Genomic DNA, 15,158 nt, shown 5'->3' on the forward strand with positions numbered 1-15,158 from the left:
AGGCCATGGTCTTTGCAATCAGTTGTTATGCGTCAGAAAGTTGGACAATGACTAGGGAGGATAGAAGGAGAATTGATGCCTTTGAGCTGTGGTGCTGGAAAAGAATACTGAGTGCACCATGGACTGCTACAAACAGATTCATCCTTGAGAGGCTGCTCCTTGGAGGCAAGGATTCTAAGGCTTCATCTGACATACTTAGGTCATGTTGTAAGGAGGGACCGGTTCTTGGAGAGGGACATCATGCTTGGGAGGGTGGAGGGACAGCGCAGGAGAGAAAGGCCCTCTATGAGGTGGATTGATTCAGTGACTGGGGTAATCGGGATGGGTGTGTCAGAGACAGTGCGACTGGCACAGGACAGAGCAGAGTTTAGGGCTGTTGTACATAGGGTCGCTTTGAGTCGCAAGCGACTCGATGGCACATAACAACAACAACAACACAGTGATGAAGAATATGGAATAAACTACATATTGCAAGAATAATGAACAAATTTGTCTTACAAGCATAGCCAGAATGCTCTTCAAAGCAAGGATGGCAAGACATTGCCTCAAAAACTTTAGACATAAAAATCAGGAAGGATTAGTCCTTGAGGAAAGACATCAGGCACTGTTTAAGTGGGAGGTGAGTGAAAAAGAGGAAAACCTTCAACCAAATGGGCTGAAACAATGGCTACAACAATGGGCTCAAATATAAGCAAGGACTGAAGATGACACAAGACTAAGCCATGTTATATTCTGTTGTATATAGGGCTGGTACGAGTTGGAACTGACTTGAAGGCACTTAAAAACCAGAAGTGGAGACAGGTTCTGCCCTGAGAAAGGGACCTAAATTGTTACAGAAAAAGCACATCATGTTTTAAACAAATAGTTGACAGTCTGAACTCAAAGATTCTTTGAAGAAAGATGAGCTCCCTTAACATCGTGGTAAACTACACGTTATTCCAGAATTAATTAATTTGATCTCATTAGTCCTAAGAGTGCTATGTGCATGTGCCATTTAGAAAATAATGAGTACACAGAATTCAGAAAATTCTTGAAAACATAATGGGCAAAGGAGCACGCACACAGAAAGAGCAGATTATACAAGCTTACCTCGGCAAGAAGTCTCTGAACTTTCCATAGAATCTAGCTTTAAAGCATCAAACACCTCAAAATCCGATTTCTTGACATGGATCAAGTTATTAATTGTGCCAAGCTGACTGGTTACTACAGGCTGAAAGAGTGGATGCAAACAACAATGAATTCCTTTCTTTCAAATTAATCTCTTCCATCCAACCCTCCTCTTGATAAAATTTAAAAATTCTATTAGGCACCTCCATCTTTTATCAAGAGGGAATCCTCCAGTGTAGGGGAGCAGTCATCCGTTAGTCTTGACAGCAAGGGCGTTTGACACAAAGGGGAATGACCACTAAAACGACATCAAGGCCTTACCTCTGATGGGTCATGAACCCACTGTCCATCTACGAAGAACTTATACTGGTGCTCTCCTTCAGGAAGGTCCAGGATGGCAACAAAATCATTATGGCTACAAAAGAAAACAGAAAGTCAGACTACAACTTTAGTATTTAAGTCATAACTGGAGGAAGACTAAAGAGGTTGATGCTCCAAAATGGTTTACAAAATAGTACAACTATTTTGCCTTCATCAACACAGACCCTTCTTAAGTGTAAATAAGATAATCAGTAGGTTCAAATACTGAAGTACCTCAAGGTATTGTCCATATTTGGGTGAGCCTTCTGGGAAACCACAAACACAAAGGCTTTTCTGATAACCAGTTAAATAATTCATTATCCTCTACAACAAACAGCCAGTATCACTATGAAGAATTTTTTTTAACTTGTATTTGTTTGCTTACAAAGTTCATATACATTGTGTTTCACACTGTGCATCATTCATATTGTTTCATACAATCATTCTCATTCACTATGTTTTATAAAAGTAATCACCACTGAATTATGCCCATCATTACTGTGTCTTTCCAAATCCCCGCCAGATCTTTCCCTCCACCCATCAAACTGTGCAACCCTATGATTTCGCTTCTGCCCATCCTCACCCCTTTTGTCCCCTCCTGCCCCCCTTGGATTCTCATAAACATTTTACTAGTTACCTTTCTATTTCTACAGTAATGTCTTATGCAGTACATTTAGCATCATGCTCTCCAGTTCCTCCCAAGTAGTAATTTTCAAAATCATTGCTCCTTAGTGCAGCCTATATAGTATTCCATCATATTATACCACAATTTCTCAATCTATTGAATTGTGGTTAGTCATCTGGGCTGTTTCTACATTCTTGTGATGGTGAATAACACTACTATGGATGAGAAACACTGCTATAAATATTGGTGTACAAATCTCCTTTTGTGCTCTGTTCTAATCTTCTTAGGGTATATTCCTAGCAGTGGAATAGCTGAGTCATATGGAATATCTATATTCAGTTTGTTTAGGAAACACCAAACTGCCTTCCAGAGTGGCTGTATACCATCTTACAATCCCACCAACAATGTATGAGAGTTCCTATCTCTGGCATCCTTTCCAACAGTTATTACTTGCTGTCCTGTTAAACTTTGCCACTGCTACTGGGGTGAAATGATGTCTCACTGGTTTTAATCCGCATCTCTCTTACTGCCGGTGATTCTGAGTATTTCTTCATGTGTCTATACTACTAAGAAATTTCATAATATGTTTTCCTTTTATGCAGAATTCAGAGCAAGTGGACGATACACAGACCTTCTGCAAAGATAGAAAGGACTTGTGCTAACATAGTCCTAAAGAATATATTCATTTTAAATTTTAAGCTCCTCTAAGGCAATGTTATTCTATAAGGTAAGATATTTCAGACTCACTAAGCGGGTATTTTTTAAAAAACAACCAAGATGATTTAAGAAAGGAAATAACATCTCTATTCTTGGACCCTATAGGGCTGGGTTTTGTGGGGTTTTTTTTAACCTTTTAATTAGTGGAATCTTCGTGCTCCAATTGTTGAAGGATCCAGAGATGAAGACTTCCTTGCCTCCTTCAGACCAGCGAATAACAGTGGGCCGAGCCTGCTGTGCGGGCTTTACAGCGTCCTCCAACTCTTGCTGCCATGATACAAACTCTTTGTCCCCGGGGAGCTGTAAGAAGAATTAGATTACCTCTACGATAAAGTGTTACCGAAGGATTTTTCAAATGTCTTTCTCCTTTTAAGACTGAACTGTATCTTCCAAAAAGATATGTTAAGGTGCTAGCCCTGATTCCAATGATCTGTTGACGTGGCATCATTTTGGGAAATGGGGTCTTTCTTTGAAAATTTTATTAGTTAAGTCACATGAGAGTGAACTAAGTCTTGGTTCTAATACGTTCTGCGTATTTTACAAAGTGGGAGGGCAGATGTGAAAACAACAGTCACAGACTGAGGGAAGCTATCATGTAAGTATCTGTCTTTAAATACAAACAAGAATTGCCAGTAGCAGTCAGGATGAAGGAGAAAAGCATCAACAGCACCACCCTCAAAGCCTTAGAAGAAACTGACAGTCCAGATTCTGATTTCGACTGCTAATTTCCAGGCATGTAAGATAATAAACTTTTTTCTTTTTAAGCCTCAACTTATAAGTTCTATGGTTATAAAGGTTTCTTGTATGATGGGACTAGGAAACTAAAATACCTTTCTAGGGCAGAGAGGGTGGTGGTTAGCAACTAAATTAGTTTTTAACATACTATAGATTGAGAAGCGTTCTATATTTTTATAATTGGGATGGGAGTGTCGGACACAGTGCGATTGGCACAGGACAGAGCAGAGTTTAGGGCTGTTGTACATAGAGTCGCTATGAGTCGCAAGCGACTCGACGGCACATAATAACAACAACAACATAGATTGAGATTGTTCACAGCTTTAGTTTACTTGGCTCCACAATCAACACTCTTGGCACCAGCATCCGGGAAATTAAAAGATGTATTGCCATGGGAAAGTCTGCTGTTAGGGACCTCTCTAAAGTACTCAAGAGCAATGGTGTGTCTCTGGAGACAAAGGTGCATCTGGTACAGGCCATGGTCTTTGCAATCACTTGTTATGCACCAGAGAGCTGGACAATGACCAAGTAGGATAGAAGAATTGATGCCTTTGAGCTTTGGTGTTGGAGAAGAGTGCTAAGGGTACCATGGATTGCTAAGAGAACAAACAGATTCAACCTGGAGAGGGTTAAACCAGGCTGCTCCTTGGAGGCAAGGATTCTGAGGCTTTGTCTGACATACTTTGGTCATGTTGTAAGGAGAGACCGGTCCTTGGAGAGGGACATCTTGTTTGGGAGGGTGGAGGGCAGGCGCCGGAGGGGAAGGCCCTCTGGGAGGCGGACTGATTCAGTGACTGGGGTAATCGGGATGAGTGGGTTGGAGGCAATGAGATTGGCACAGGACAGAACAGAGTTTAGAGCTGTTGTACATAAGGTCGCTATGAGTTGCAAGCGACTCGATGGCACATAACAACAACAACAACAACAACAGACCAAAGTCTAGTAATAAGAAATGTGCTGCAATCCCAAAGGCAAGTGGTTTGGATCCACCTGTAGCCCTGCAGAAGAACCAATTTCCTCATGCAATTTACTGCCTCTGAAAACCTGCTGGAACGTCGGCTATGGGTCGGTTCTGACTTGACAGCACACACACCACCACCATACATAAAATAACACATCTAGGATGAAAAATGGACAAACAGCTTAGGCTCAATCATTAGCCAACTCAAAGTACAACTTCCATGTCTGAAACAATCCCTCATCTCATTCTTTTGGAGCTATTATTATTATTATTATTATTATTTTTTAATGTGTGTACCGTCAAATCAGATTTGACTGGTACAGAAGGAGACAGTTTCTCCTTTTCCAGCAGAGCATCTGGTGGATTCGAATCACATACCTCTGGGATAGCAGCCCAGCTTTTTGCCACTAGGCCACTAGAGCTCCCTGGAGCCATTCTTTTTAGTAGCCATTGAGTTGATTCCAACTCATGGTACTCTGTGGATTAGAACGGCTCCACGGAGTTCTTGAAACTGACTTTTCAAAAGCAGATCACCAGGCTTATCCTCCAAGATTCCTCTGGGTCAATCTGAACACCAACTTTTGGTTTTTTATGCCACTCAGGAAGTTGTCTTTTCTTTTAATAGAGATTTATCAATGAGTTACCAATTTAACTCATAGGAAGGAAGGAGAAAGCACATAAAAAGACTATATATAAAAAATATGACCCATGTTTATAGAGGTAAATATTAAGTGCTCTCAATTATCAGTTGTAATAAAAGTCAAGGATACTTAAATTCCCAAGTTCTTCACAAAGTCTATTTCAGTAAGAGGTTATGGAATGAACATTCAAAATTAAAGGACCAGATTACAGATGTTTTTAAAATTTGAGATGTGGCTATGAAATCTTAATTGCTCACCATGCAAGGTTAATAGCAACTCTTTCAAGAGTCTGAAGCCTCAAGGTGCAAAAGATCAAAAATGCTTCTTTTAACTGAAGCAGTTTCAATGTCAAATGAAATATGGTGGTGGTGCTGTTGAGTATGGCTCAGTCACCCTATGAACAACAAATCTTAACCCTGTGCTATCCTGCACCATCCTCATCAGCTCTGACATACGTGAGCCCATTGCAGCAGTCACTGTGTCAATCTATCTCATTGAGGGTCTTCATTTCTTCCACCTTTCCAAGCATGATGTCCTGTTCCACACAAAAGACCTACGTAACAACATTCCCAAAGTTTGTGAGATGAAGTTTTGCCATCCTTGCCTTTTAAGGAGCACTCTGGCTGCACCTTCTCCAAAGTATAATTATTTATTTCTTCTTTTGGCAGTCCATGGGACATTAAGTACTTTTTTCCAACACCACAAGTCAAAGGCATTGATTCTTCTTCCATCATTTTTATTCACATATAAGTCCAGCTCTCAGCTGTGTAAAGTTCATGGCTTGAATCTGGTGCAATTTCATCTTCAGACTGACCTCACTGCTCCTTAATACTTTGGAGAGGTCTTTGAGAGGAGACTCCCGATGTAATAGATCTTACGGTTTCTTGACTGCTGGTAGGCAAGGTTGTTAATTGTGGATCCAAACAAGATGTAATCACTGACAACTGCAGTCTTTTTCTCCAATTAGCAAGGGGTTTTGTTTTCTTGATGTGAAAATGTAACCCATCTTGAAGGCTGTAGTCTTTGACCTCCTGCAGAAAGTACTCAAAGTCCTCCTCACTTTCAGCAAACAAGGCTGTATCATCTGTATAGTGCAGGCTGTTGATGAGTTTTCCTCCAAACCTGATGCTACATTTTTCTTCATAGAGTCCAGTTTCTCAAATGATTTGCTTAACATGTTGTTTTGTGCCGTCGAGTCATTTGCGACTCATAGTGACCTTATGTACAACAGCCCTAAACCCTGCTCTATCCTGTGCCAATCGCATTGCCTCTGACACACCCATCCCGAGTACCCCAGTCACTGAATCAATCCACCTCATAGAGGGCCTTCCCCTCCTGCGCTGTCCCTCCACCCTACCAAGCATGATGTCCCTCTCCAAGGACCTGTCTCTCCTTACAACATGTCCAAAGAATGTCAGACGAAGCCACAGAATCCTTGCCCCCAAGGAGTAGCCTGGTTTAACCATCTCTAGGATGGATCTGTAGAGACTGGAATAAGTATGGAAAATGAATACAACTCCGATACATTCCTTTCTTGATTTTAAACCATTCAGTGTTCATGTGCTCTGTTCAAACAACAGTTTCTTGGTCTAGGTATAGATTTCGCATGAACAAAATTAAGTGTTCTGAGATTCCCATTCATCTTAATGTTAGCCATAGTTTGTTATGATCCACACAGCCAAATGCCTTTGTACAATCAACAAAAACAAATAGACATTCTTCTAGTATTCTCCACTTTCTGCCAAGATCCACCAGCCATCAGCAATGATATCCCACTGGTACAGCCTCTTCTAAATCCAGGATGAACTTCTGGCAGTTCTTTGTTAATGTACTGTTGTTTTTGGATTATCTTCAGCAATATTTTGTTTGCATGCAATATTAATGATATTGTTTGATAATTTCTTCATTCTGTTGGATCACCTTTCTGGGGAATGGAAACAAATATGCATCTATTCCAACCAGTTGGTCAGTCAGTTGCCTTCTATATTTCCTGGCATAGACTGGCAAGGACATTCAGGGCTGCATCTGCTAGTTAAAACATGTCAATTGGTATCCCACTGACTCCTGGGGTCTTATTTCTTTGCCTATGCCTTCAATGTAACTTGAACATCTTCCTTCACTGCCATTGGCTCTTGATCATATGTTACTTCTTGAAAGAATTCTCTGTTGACCAATTCATTTTGGTACAGTGACTGTGTATTCCCTCAATCTTATCCCCTTCTGCCCCTAATTTTTTTTTCATGCTTCCTCAATCATTCAAGAATTTGCCCATGGCATCTCTCAGTATTAAAACTTGAGGCTTGAATTTGTTCTTCAGTTCTTTCAGCTTGAGAAATATCTACCTGGCCAGAAAGGTAGTTCTTTCCTTTTATTCTCTGACATCAGCTCTGCACATTACATTTAATACTTTGTCTTTTCATGCTGTCCATTGAAATCTGTCCGTCTCTTTCACCTCTGCACCTCTTCCCTTTGGTAGCTTGTTGATGAGTCTTCCTCTAATCTCAATGCTACATTCTTCCTCACATAGAGCAGATTCTTTAATTTTTCAGCATACAAAATGACTAGGTATGGAGGAAGGATATAACCTTGATACACACTATTCCTGACTTTAAACCATGGAGCACTCTGGAAAAGTATTTTTTAAAAAGTTTTCCAGCAGAAAAAATTAAGGCCAGCTGGCAAAATATAATCCACAAAGTCATTTTCTACAGTCTACTTTAGTATATAACAACTGGGGTCTTAACAGCTTGTGAGTGGCCATCTATGGTACAACTACTGACCACTCCTTGTCCAGAACAAAGATGAGGGATAAAGTAGAAGGTGTATAGAAACAATTAGGTCAAAGGACCAATGGACCACATGAACCTCAACCTCCATGGCTCTAAGACCATAACTAGATGATGCCTGCTGACCACTCTAAAATGGATCACAGTATTAGGTCCTGGATAGAGTGAATAATGCAAATCAAAAGTAAAAACATAAAACTGGCCAGGTTTATTGGTCTGATAAAGACTGGGGGAACCCGAGACTATGACTCATAGTTACATTTTGAATTCGGAACAAAACTTATTCTCATGGTTCAACTTCCAGGCAAATAATGGGCAGACCAATGGATAAGGTCAACATTAATAACAAGTAGGCTGTCAATTCTTAGAATAATCAATAATACAAGCAATAAAGAGCAGTATTTATGTGGAAAAAAGTTTAGGAGGCAGGAAGGGGTAGGATAGAGGCAATAATGGAAATAAGAATCACAAGGAGGGAGTCAGAAGAGCTTGGTTATCATAATTAATGTCATAGGAAACCCTGGCGGCCTAATGGTAAGGAGTTGAGCTGCCAACCCAAAGGCATGTGGTTTGAATCCACCAGATGCTCTGCAGGAAAAAGATGGGAAATTGCCTTCGTGAAATACTTAGTCTCTGAAAATCCAATGGAGGGTCAGCTATGAGTAGGTTCCAACTTGATGGCACATAACAACAGTAACAATTAACATCATAAAACAAAATATGCATGAATGTCTGAATGGAAAACTAATTTGCCTTGTAAACGTCCATTGAAATGACAATTTAAAGAGGTTGGGGAATTCCCTGATAACAGTGATTATTTTAAAATAAACAAAGGAAACAACATCACTTTTAGAGAAAGAACCTGAAATATTTACAGGTGAAATAACAAAAATGATGTCTAAAATTTGCTTCTATATAACTGGGGGATACAGATTAAGATAAAGATTGTATAAACTTGTTATTTAATGACTATTTAAATGATATAAAAGATTTAACGAGTTCAAAACTTCAAAAATTTTTCATATTTTTCCATTTAAGATGTCTTTAAAAATCTCAGGTGATTCTAATGTGCTAGGATTTAGAAACACTGAATTAGTCCATTAAAGAAACTGTCAACACTGCTGCTGTTTTTATCATTACTTTTATGACTCATGATTTTCTATTTAGAATTTGAAAGCTATAAACTATTAATATACCTAGCTTTTGCCCTTTCACATATGACATTATGTGGGAGAAATGAGTGCAGCTTACAAGTCAGCAAAACTATCCAGAAAAGAGGCAAAACAAACAAGATAGTATGAAGGCATTTAAATAAATGCTGTCAAAAGAAATTAAGAGGGTAGATTAAAAAAGATAAAATTTAATATTACCTAAAGCAATTCTACTATACAACTATCAAAGTAGAAAGAGATTTTAAAATTACTTAGACCATTTCACTTATTCCATAAATATCAAGATCTAAGTGACTGAAAATAAGCTCCAATACAGGCAGAGCTTTATTGGCTTGTATTCAGGACACCCATGACTATAGTCACTGACAAATGCTTCAGTACTGAGTCATAACAGTAGGGAAAGGGCACAAAGACAGTTCAAAATATGGGCAGATCATCTTGAAAAGGCCTTAATGAAATAAATTCAAATGCTTGACTTAGATGGATTAAATAAAAACAAAACACAAAATCAAAACCCCACAAAGCACAGAAGTCCTAAAGTGAGGGAGGAAAAAAGGACCAGGGAAGAAACCCCAATTGTCTTTCAATGACCCTCACTCCCTATTCTGAGATGATTTTCTCAGTTGAGTTCCAAAGAAATACACAAACTGCAAACTCTAAATTTGCACTGCCAACTTAAAAGCATGCAGTTCGATTCCACTAGCTACTCTGCAGGAGGAAGATGCGAAATCTTCTCCCATGCAATTTACTGCCTCTGAAAAAAACACTGGAGGTTCACCACTGGAGTTCAATCTGACTTGATGGTACATAACACCACTACAATAATGTGTTAAGTAATACTTTATATAAATACATATTGATATGTTTTGCCACATGTGTAGCATACTACATATACTTTATATACAGTAATACTGTTATGTGCTGTCCAGTCGCCTACAACTCATAGCGACCCCTATGTACAACAGCCCTAAACCCTGCTCTATCCTGTACCAATCTTACTGTCTCTGACACATCTATCCATTAACTGAATCAATACATCTCATTGAGGGTCTTCTTCACTTGTGCTATCCCTCCATCCTCCCAAACATGGTATCCATCTCCAAGAACTGGTTCTGTCTTGCAACATGTCCAAAGAATGTCAGACAAGGAGTTTCAGAATCCTTGCCTCCAAAGAGCAGCCTGGTCTCACCTTCTCTAGAAGAACCTGTTTGTTCTCCTAGCAGACCATGATATATACAATAGTCTTCTTCAGCACCACAGCTCAAAGGCATGAATTCTCCTTCCACCATCCCTAGTCAATGCCCAGCTCTCTGATGCATATCAAGTGATTGCAAAGACTGTATCAGGCATACCTTAGCCTCCACACTGACACTGTTTCTCTTCAGTACTTTGGAGATCTCTCTGACAGCAGACTTTACCAATGCAATTCATTTTTTAATTTTCCGGCTGCCGGTAAACCAAGAACGTTGCTTTTGGAGCCAAGCAAACTAAAGCTGTTAACAATCTCAATTTCTTCATCTATCATGATGCTGTTAATTGGCCCAGGGGTGAGAGAATCTTTGTTTTCTTAATGTTGAACTTCAATCTATATTGAAGGCTGCATTCCTTAACCTTTTGCAACAAGTGCTCAAATCCTCCTCAGTTTCAGCAAGCAGGGTTGTGTCATCTGCATAATGCAGACTGTTGATGAGTCTTCCTCCAACCCTGATATCACAATTGTCTTCATAAGAGCCCAGCCTACCAGGTAATCTGTTCTGCACATAGACTGAAACGGTATGGAGACAGGACACATCCTTGGCATACATCCTTCCTAATTTTGAACCATACAGTGTTTCCTTGCTCTGTTCTAATGACTACCTCCTAGTCCAAATTTTGGTTTCGCATAAGCACAATCAAGTGTTCTGGGATTCCCATTCTTCTCAGAGTCAGCCACAGTTTGTTGTGGTCCACAAAGTCAAATGCCTCTCCATCGTCAATGAAACACATGTAGACATTCCTCTGGTACTCCGTGCTTTTGGTAAAATTCTATCTAACATTCGCTACAATATCCCTAGTACCACGGCCTCTTCTAAACCCAGCATGCACTTCAGGCAGGTCTCTGCTGATGTGCTGTTCCAGTTGTTTCTGGATAATCTTCAGCAGAATCTTGCTTACATGTGATATCAATGATACTGTTTGATAATTTCCATACTCTGTCGGATCACCTTTCTTTGGAATGGGAACAAATATAGATCTTCCAGTCAGCTGGCCAAATGGTTGTCCTCCAGATTTCTTGGCACAACTTGATGAGCACATCCAGGGCAGCACCTGTTTGTTGAAATATGTCAACTGGTACACCATCAATTCCTGGGCCCTTGTTTTTTGCCAATTCTTTCAGAGTATCTTGAACTTCTTCCTTCATCAACACAGGCTCTTGCTCATATGTTGTTTCATGAAATTTTTCTGTGTCTGCCAATTCCTCTTTGTACAATGACTCTGTATACTCTTTCCATCTTCTAATGCTTCCTGGAACATTTAATATTCTGCCCAAAGCATCCTTAAATATTTCAACTTGAAGCTTGAATTTGTACTTCAGTTTCTTGAGCTTAAGGAATGTCGAATGAGTTCTGACCCTTTGATTTTCTGACTCTAGCTCTTTGCACATTTCATTGTAATACTTTATTTTGTACCTTATATAAATATATAAATTTGTAGGTATATAAAATATCATTGCCACATTAGGAGTACACTGTCTAAAATGCCAGTATGATGGGAAATGAGTTATTAAAAACAAGTAAAATTTATTTTCCTATTTCTGTTCAGGCTATATAGATCAATTAAAATCTATCATTCTGAAGTGACCTGAGGGAGCTCAAGTTGGTAGAGAGTTGTGCTGTTAACCTAAAGGTGCCTCTCTATGATTTTAATTCACCAGAGGCTCCCTGGAAGAAAGATGGATAAACTTTCCCTCTTGAGATTTACAGCTTTTGAATCCAAGTTAGCTATGAGTCTGTTCCCACTTGAGTGCAAGGAGAGAAAGCAGTCACAATGCTATCAGCTCAATCTGTCCTTTCTCAGGAGGTACACAACTTCTTGTTGTTATGTGCCGTTGAGTCACCTGGAACTCACAGCAACCCTATGACCCAATAGCTCTGAACCTTGTCTTATCTTAAGCCAGTTTCACTGCCTCTAACACACCTGCCCCTATTACCCTCGTCTGTGTGTCAATCCATCTCATCCAGGGTCTTCCTCTCCCATGCTGTCCCTCTACTCTTCTAAGCACCATATCCTTCTCTATAGACTGTCCTTTTCTGGTAACATGCCCAAAGTATGTGAGACATAGCTTCAAATCCTTGCCTCAAGAGAGGTATTTGGTTTCACTCTCTTCAGGACAGACATGTTTATTCTCTTGGCAGGCTATGTTCAATACTCATCTCCAACACCACAATTCCATCAATTCTTCTTCTGACTGTCCAGCTCTCTTATGCATACTAAGTAACTGTGAAGACCATGACCTGGATCAGACACACCTTAGTCTCTAGACTAACATCTTTGCTTTTCAGCACTGTGGAAAGGTCACTAAAAGTAGACTTCCCTAATAAAATTAATTAGTCTTTTAATTTCCTGGCTGCTGGTGCCAAGAGTGGTGACTGTGGACCCAAGAAAGCTGAAATTGTTAACAATCTTGATCTCTTCTCCATCTATCATGGTGCTGCCAATTGGCTCAGTGGTGAGAATCTTTGCTGCCTTGTAATTAGAAGCAAGGTCTCAGGGCAGCTATGAGTTGTTTTTTAGTCACAGCAACATTTGGAAGTACTACTGGAAGTGGTGAAATCCTGGCATACTGGAAGCATTTGCTTTGTCATTTCAGGAGCAGCTGAATGTTAAAGAAGTATAACCTAGTCAACCCAACTATGCAGTTGTTATGTGCTGTTGAGTAGCCTGTGACTCACAGTGACCCTATGTACAGGAGCACTAAACCCTGCTTTACTGTGTCAATCTTATTGTCTCTGACATACCTACCGCCATTACCCCAGTCACTGAGTCAATCTATCTCATCCAGGATCTTCCTCTCCTGCATTGTCCCTCCACCCTCCCAAGCATGATGTTCCTCTCTAAGGACTGGTCCCTCCTTACAACGTTTACTAAGTATGTCAGACAAAGTTTCAGAATCCTTGCCTCCAAGGAGCAGCCTGGTTTAACCCTCTCTAGGACTAACCTGTTTGTTCTCCTAGCAGTCCATGGTACATTCAATGCTCTTCTCCAGCACCACTGCTCAAAGGCATCAATTCTCCTTCTATCATCCCTAGTCATAGTCATTATCCAGCTCTCTGAGGCATAAGGAAGTTAATGCAAAGACCATGGCCTCTATCAGGTGTACCTTAGTCTCCAGATTGACATCATTGTTCTTCAGTATTTTGGACTGGTCTCTGACAGCCAACTTTCCCAACGCAATATGTGCTTTAATTTACTGGCTGCTGGTGCCAAAAGTGTTGATTGTGGAGCCAAGCAAACTAAAGCTATTTACAGTCTCAATCTCTTCAACATCTATCCTCATGCTGCTAACTGGCCCAGCGGTGAGAATCTTTGTTTTCTTGATGTTGAGCTTCAATCCATATTGAAGACTGCAGTCCTTGACCTTTTGCAGCAAGCACTTCAGGTCAGTGTATGAGAAAATTCATTAGGTCTACCAAATTAAATCTTTTATTGGCACCCAAAACTAGGGCTGTTGTTAGATGCTCTGGAGCGACTTTTGACTCACAGAGACACCATGTTCCTTAGAGTTTTCTAGACTTTGGTCTTTGCAGGATCGTAAGGTCACAGCCTCTAGGCAGATTCAAACTGTCAATATTTCTGTTAGCAGACAAGCTCTTAGTAGCTACATCACCAGCACTTCCTAAAGCATTCACAAAAGCACTAGTTGTTGCTGACATCCATGCCAGAGGGGCACAGGCAGGTTTAAACTCTTAGGGTAAAAATGGCACTGGTATGTTTCCAAGAAAAAGAAAACTAAAAAAAAAAAAAAAAAAAAAGAAAGAAAACTCATTTACCAGTTTGAAAACAAACTGAGAAATTGTCGCCAGAGGTCAGCAGCTCTGGCAATCTACCCTCTGAAGTTTGCCACTAAGGCTTGCACTTCATACTCTAGTAATATTCTAGAACTGTGTCTTTAAAACCCACGATTTGGCGGGGGGTGGGGGGGGGATATATTACCTCTTATTCTAAAAATGCGGCCAAAACTCTAATCAGAAAAGCAAGAAGGCAAGAATCCGTTCTCTTTGTCTATTCTTTTTTGAGGCAGCACCGTAAATGAAATGATCATCCAATACCCCCGACCCTGGAAAACCCCTTTAACTGAAAAGACAGTAACCCAAGTCAGCATAATGAAAAAGAACCTGAAAAGGGGAGCAGGAGCCCGTGAAGCAAGCCCTCTGAAGCACTGTCACCAACCTGGGGTGCGAGGGTGCCTACCTTAGAGTCCTGCAGGCTGAAGACGCTGGGGTCGTCGGTGCTGCCCACCATGATCTTGTGTTCCTTGCCCGGGGCATGGCCGCCGGCCCCCTCAGCACGCGCCGCCTTGGCGCCGTGGCGCTCCCCGGACACTCGGTCGCTGGTGGTGTTTCCCATGACTGCGGTTCGAGTCGGGAGCCACCTGCCGCGGAGAGTGACACGGTGCGGGGGACACCCCAGCCGCTGCGTCAGGGGCGCCCCCGGCCCCGCCCCTGCGCCCTGGGAACCGGGAGGGGAATCCCCGCCGCAGGGACAGCGCGCGCCCGGGATTCCCCTCCCTCTCTAGCCTTCAAGGAAGAGCCTTCACGTCCCTAGGTCCCCGCACTGCCCCCTTCTCAGGAAACCCTCTTCGGGAATTCCCTCTGCATCTCCGCACACCCTGCACCCATCCCAGTCCTCCCCACCCCAATCACCTTCCGCGATTGGCTCCCTCCTCCTCAAGCGGCTGGGGCAATGGCTGCCCTGAGGATAAGGCCACCAATAAAGTTATTGAAATTCAAGTCGCGCCTCCAAGGAGCGATCTGAAATTTCCTCCTAAAATGGCTACAAGGCCAGCCGCGCCGG

At 41.2% G+C, this 15,158-nt stretch overlaps 1 protein-coding gene across 1 annotated transcript in view; it reads right to left on the minus strand.

Annotated features, from left to right (window-relative positions):
- PRKAB2 (protein kinase, AMP-activated, beta 2 non-catalytic subunit) overlaps positions 1-14,730 on the minus strand; it is a 26,123-nt gene extending 11,393 nt beyond the window's left edge. The window contains exons 1-4 of the mRNA XM_006900325.1: positions 14,556-14,730; positions 2,943-3,109; positions 1,429-1,522; positions 1,090-1,210 (exon numbers count right to left, since the gene is read on the minus strand). Coding sequence (XP_006900387.1) covers positions 1,090-1,210; positions 1,429-1,522; positions 2,943-3,109; positions 14,556-14,711 — 538 coding nt within the window. The 5' untranslated portion in view covers positions 14,712-14,730. The remainder of the gene's footprint in view (positions 1-1,089; positions 1,211-1,428; positions 1,523-2,942; positions 3,110-14,555) is intronic.
- Between the last annotated feature and the right edge of the window lie 428 nt (positions 14,731-15,158).

This window comes from Elephantulus edwardii, unplaced genomic scaffold, assembly GCF_000299155.1.
Source record: "Elephantulus edwardii isolate Elephantulus edwardi_28Jun2011 unplaced genomic scaffold, EleEdw1.0 scaffold00280, whole genome shotgun sequence".
In the NCBI taxonomy this organism is placed as follows: Eukaryota; Metazoa; Chordata; class Mammalia; order Macroscelidea; family Macroscelididae; genus Elephantulus; species Elephantulus edwardii.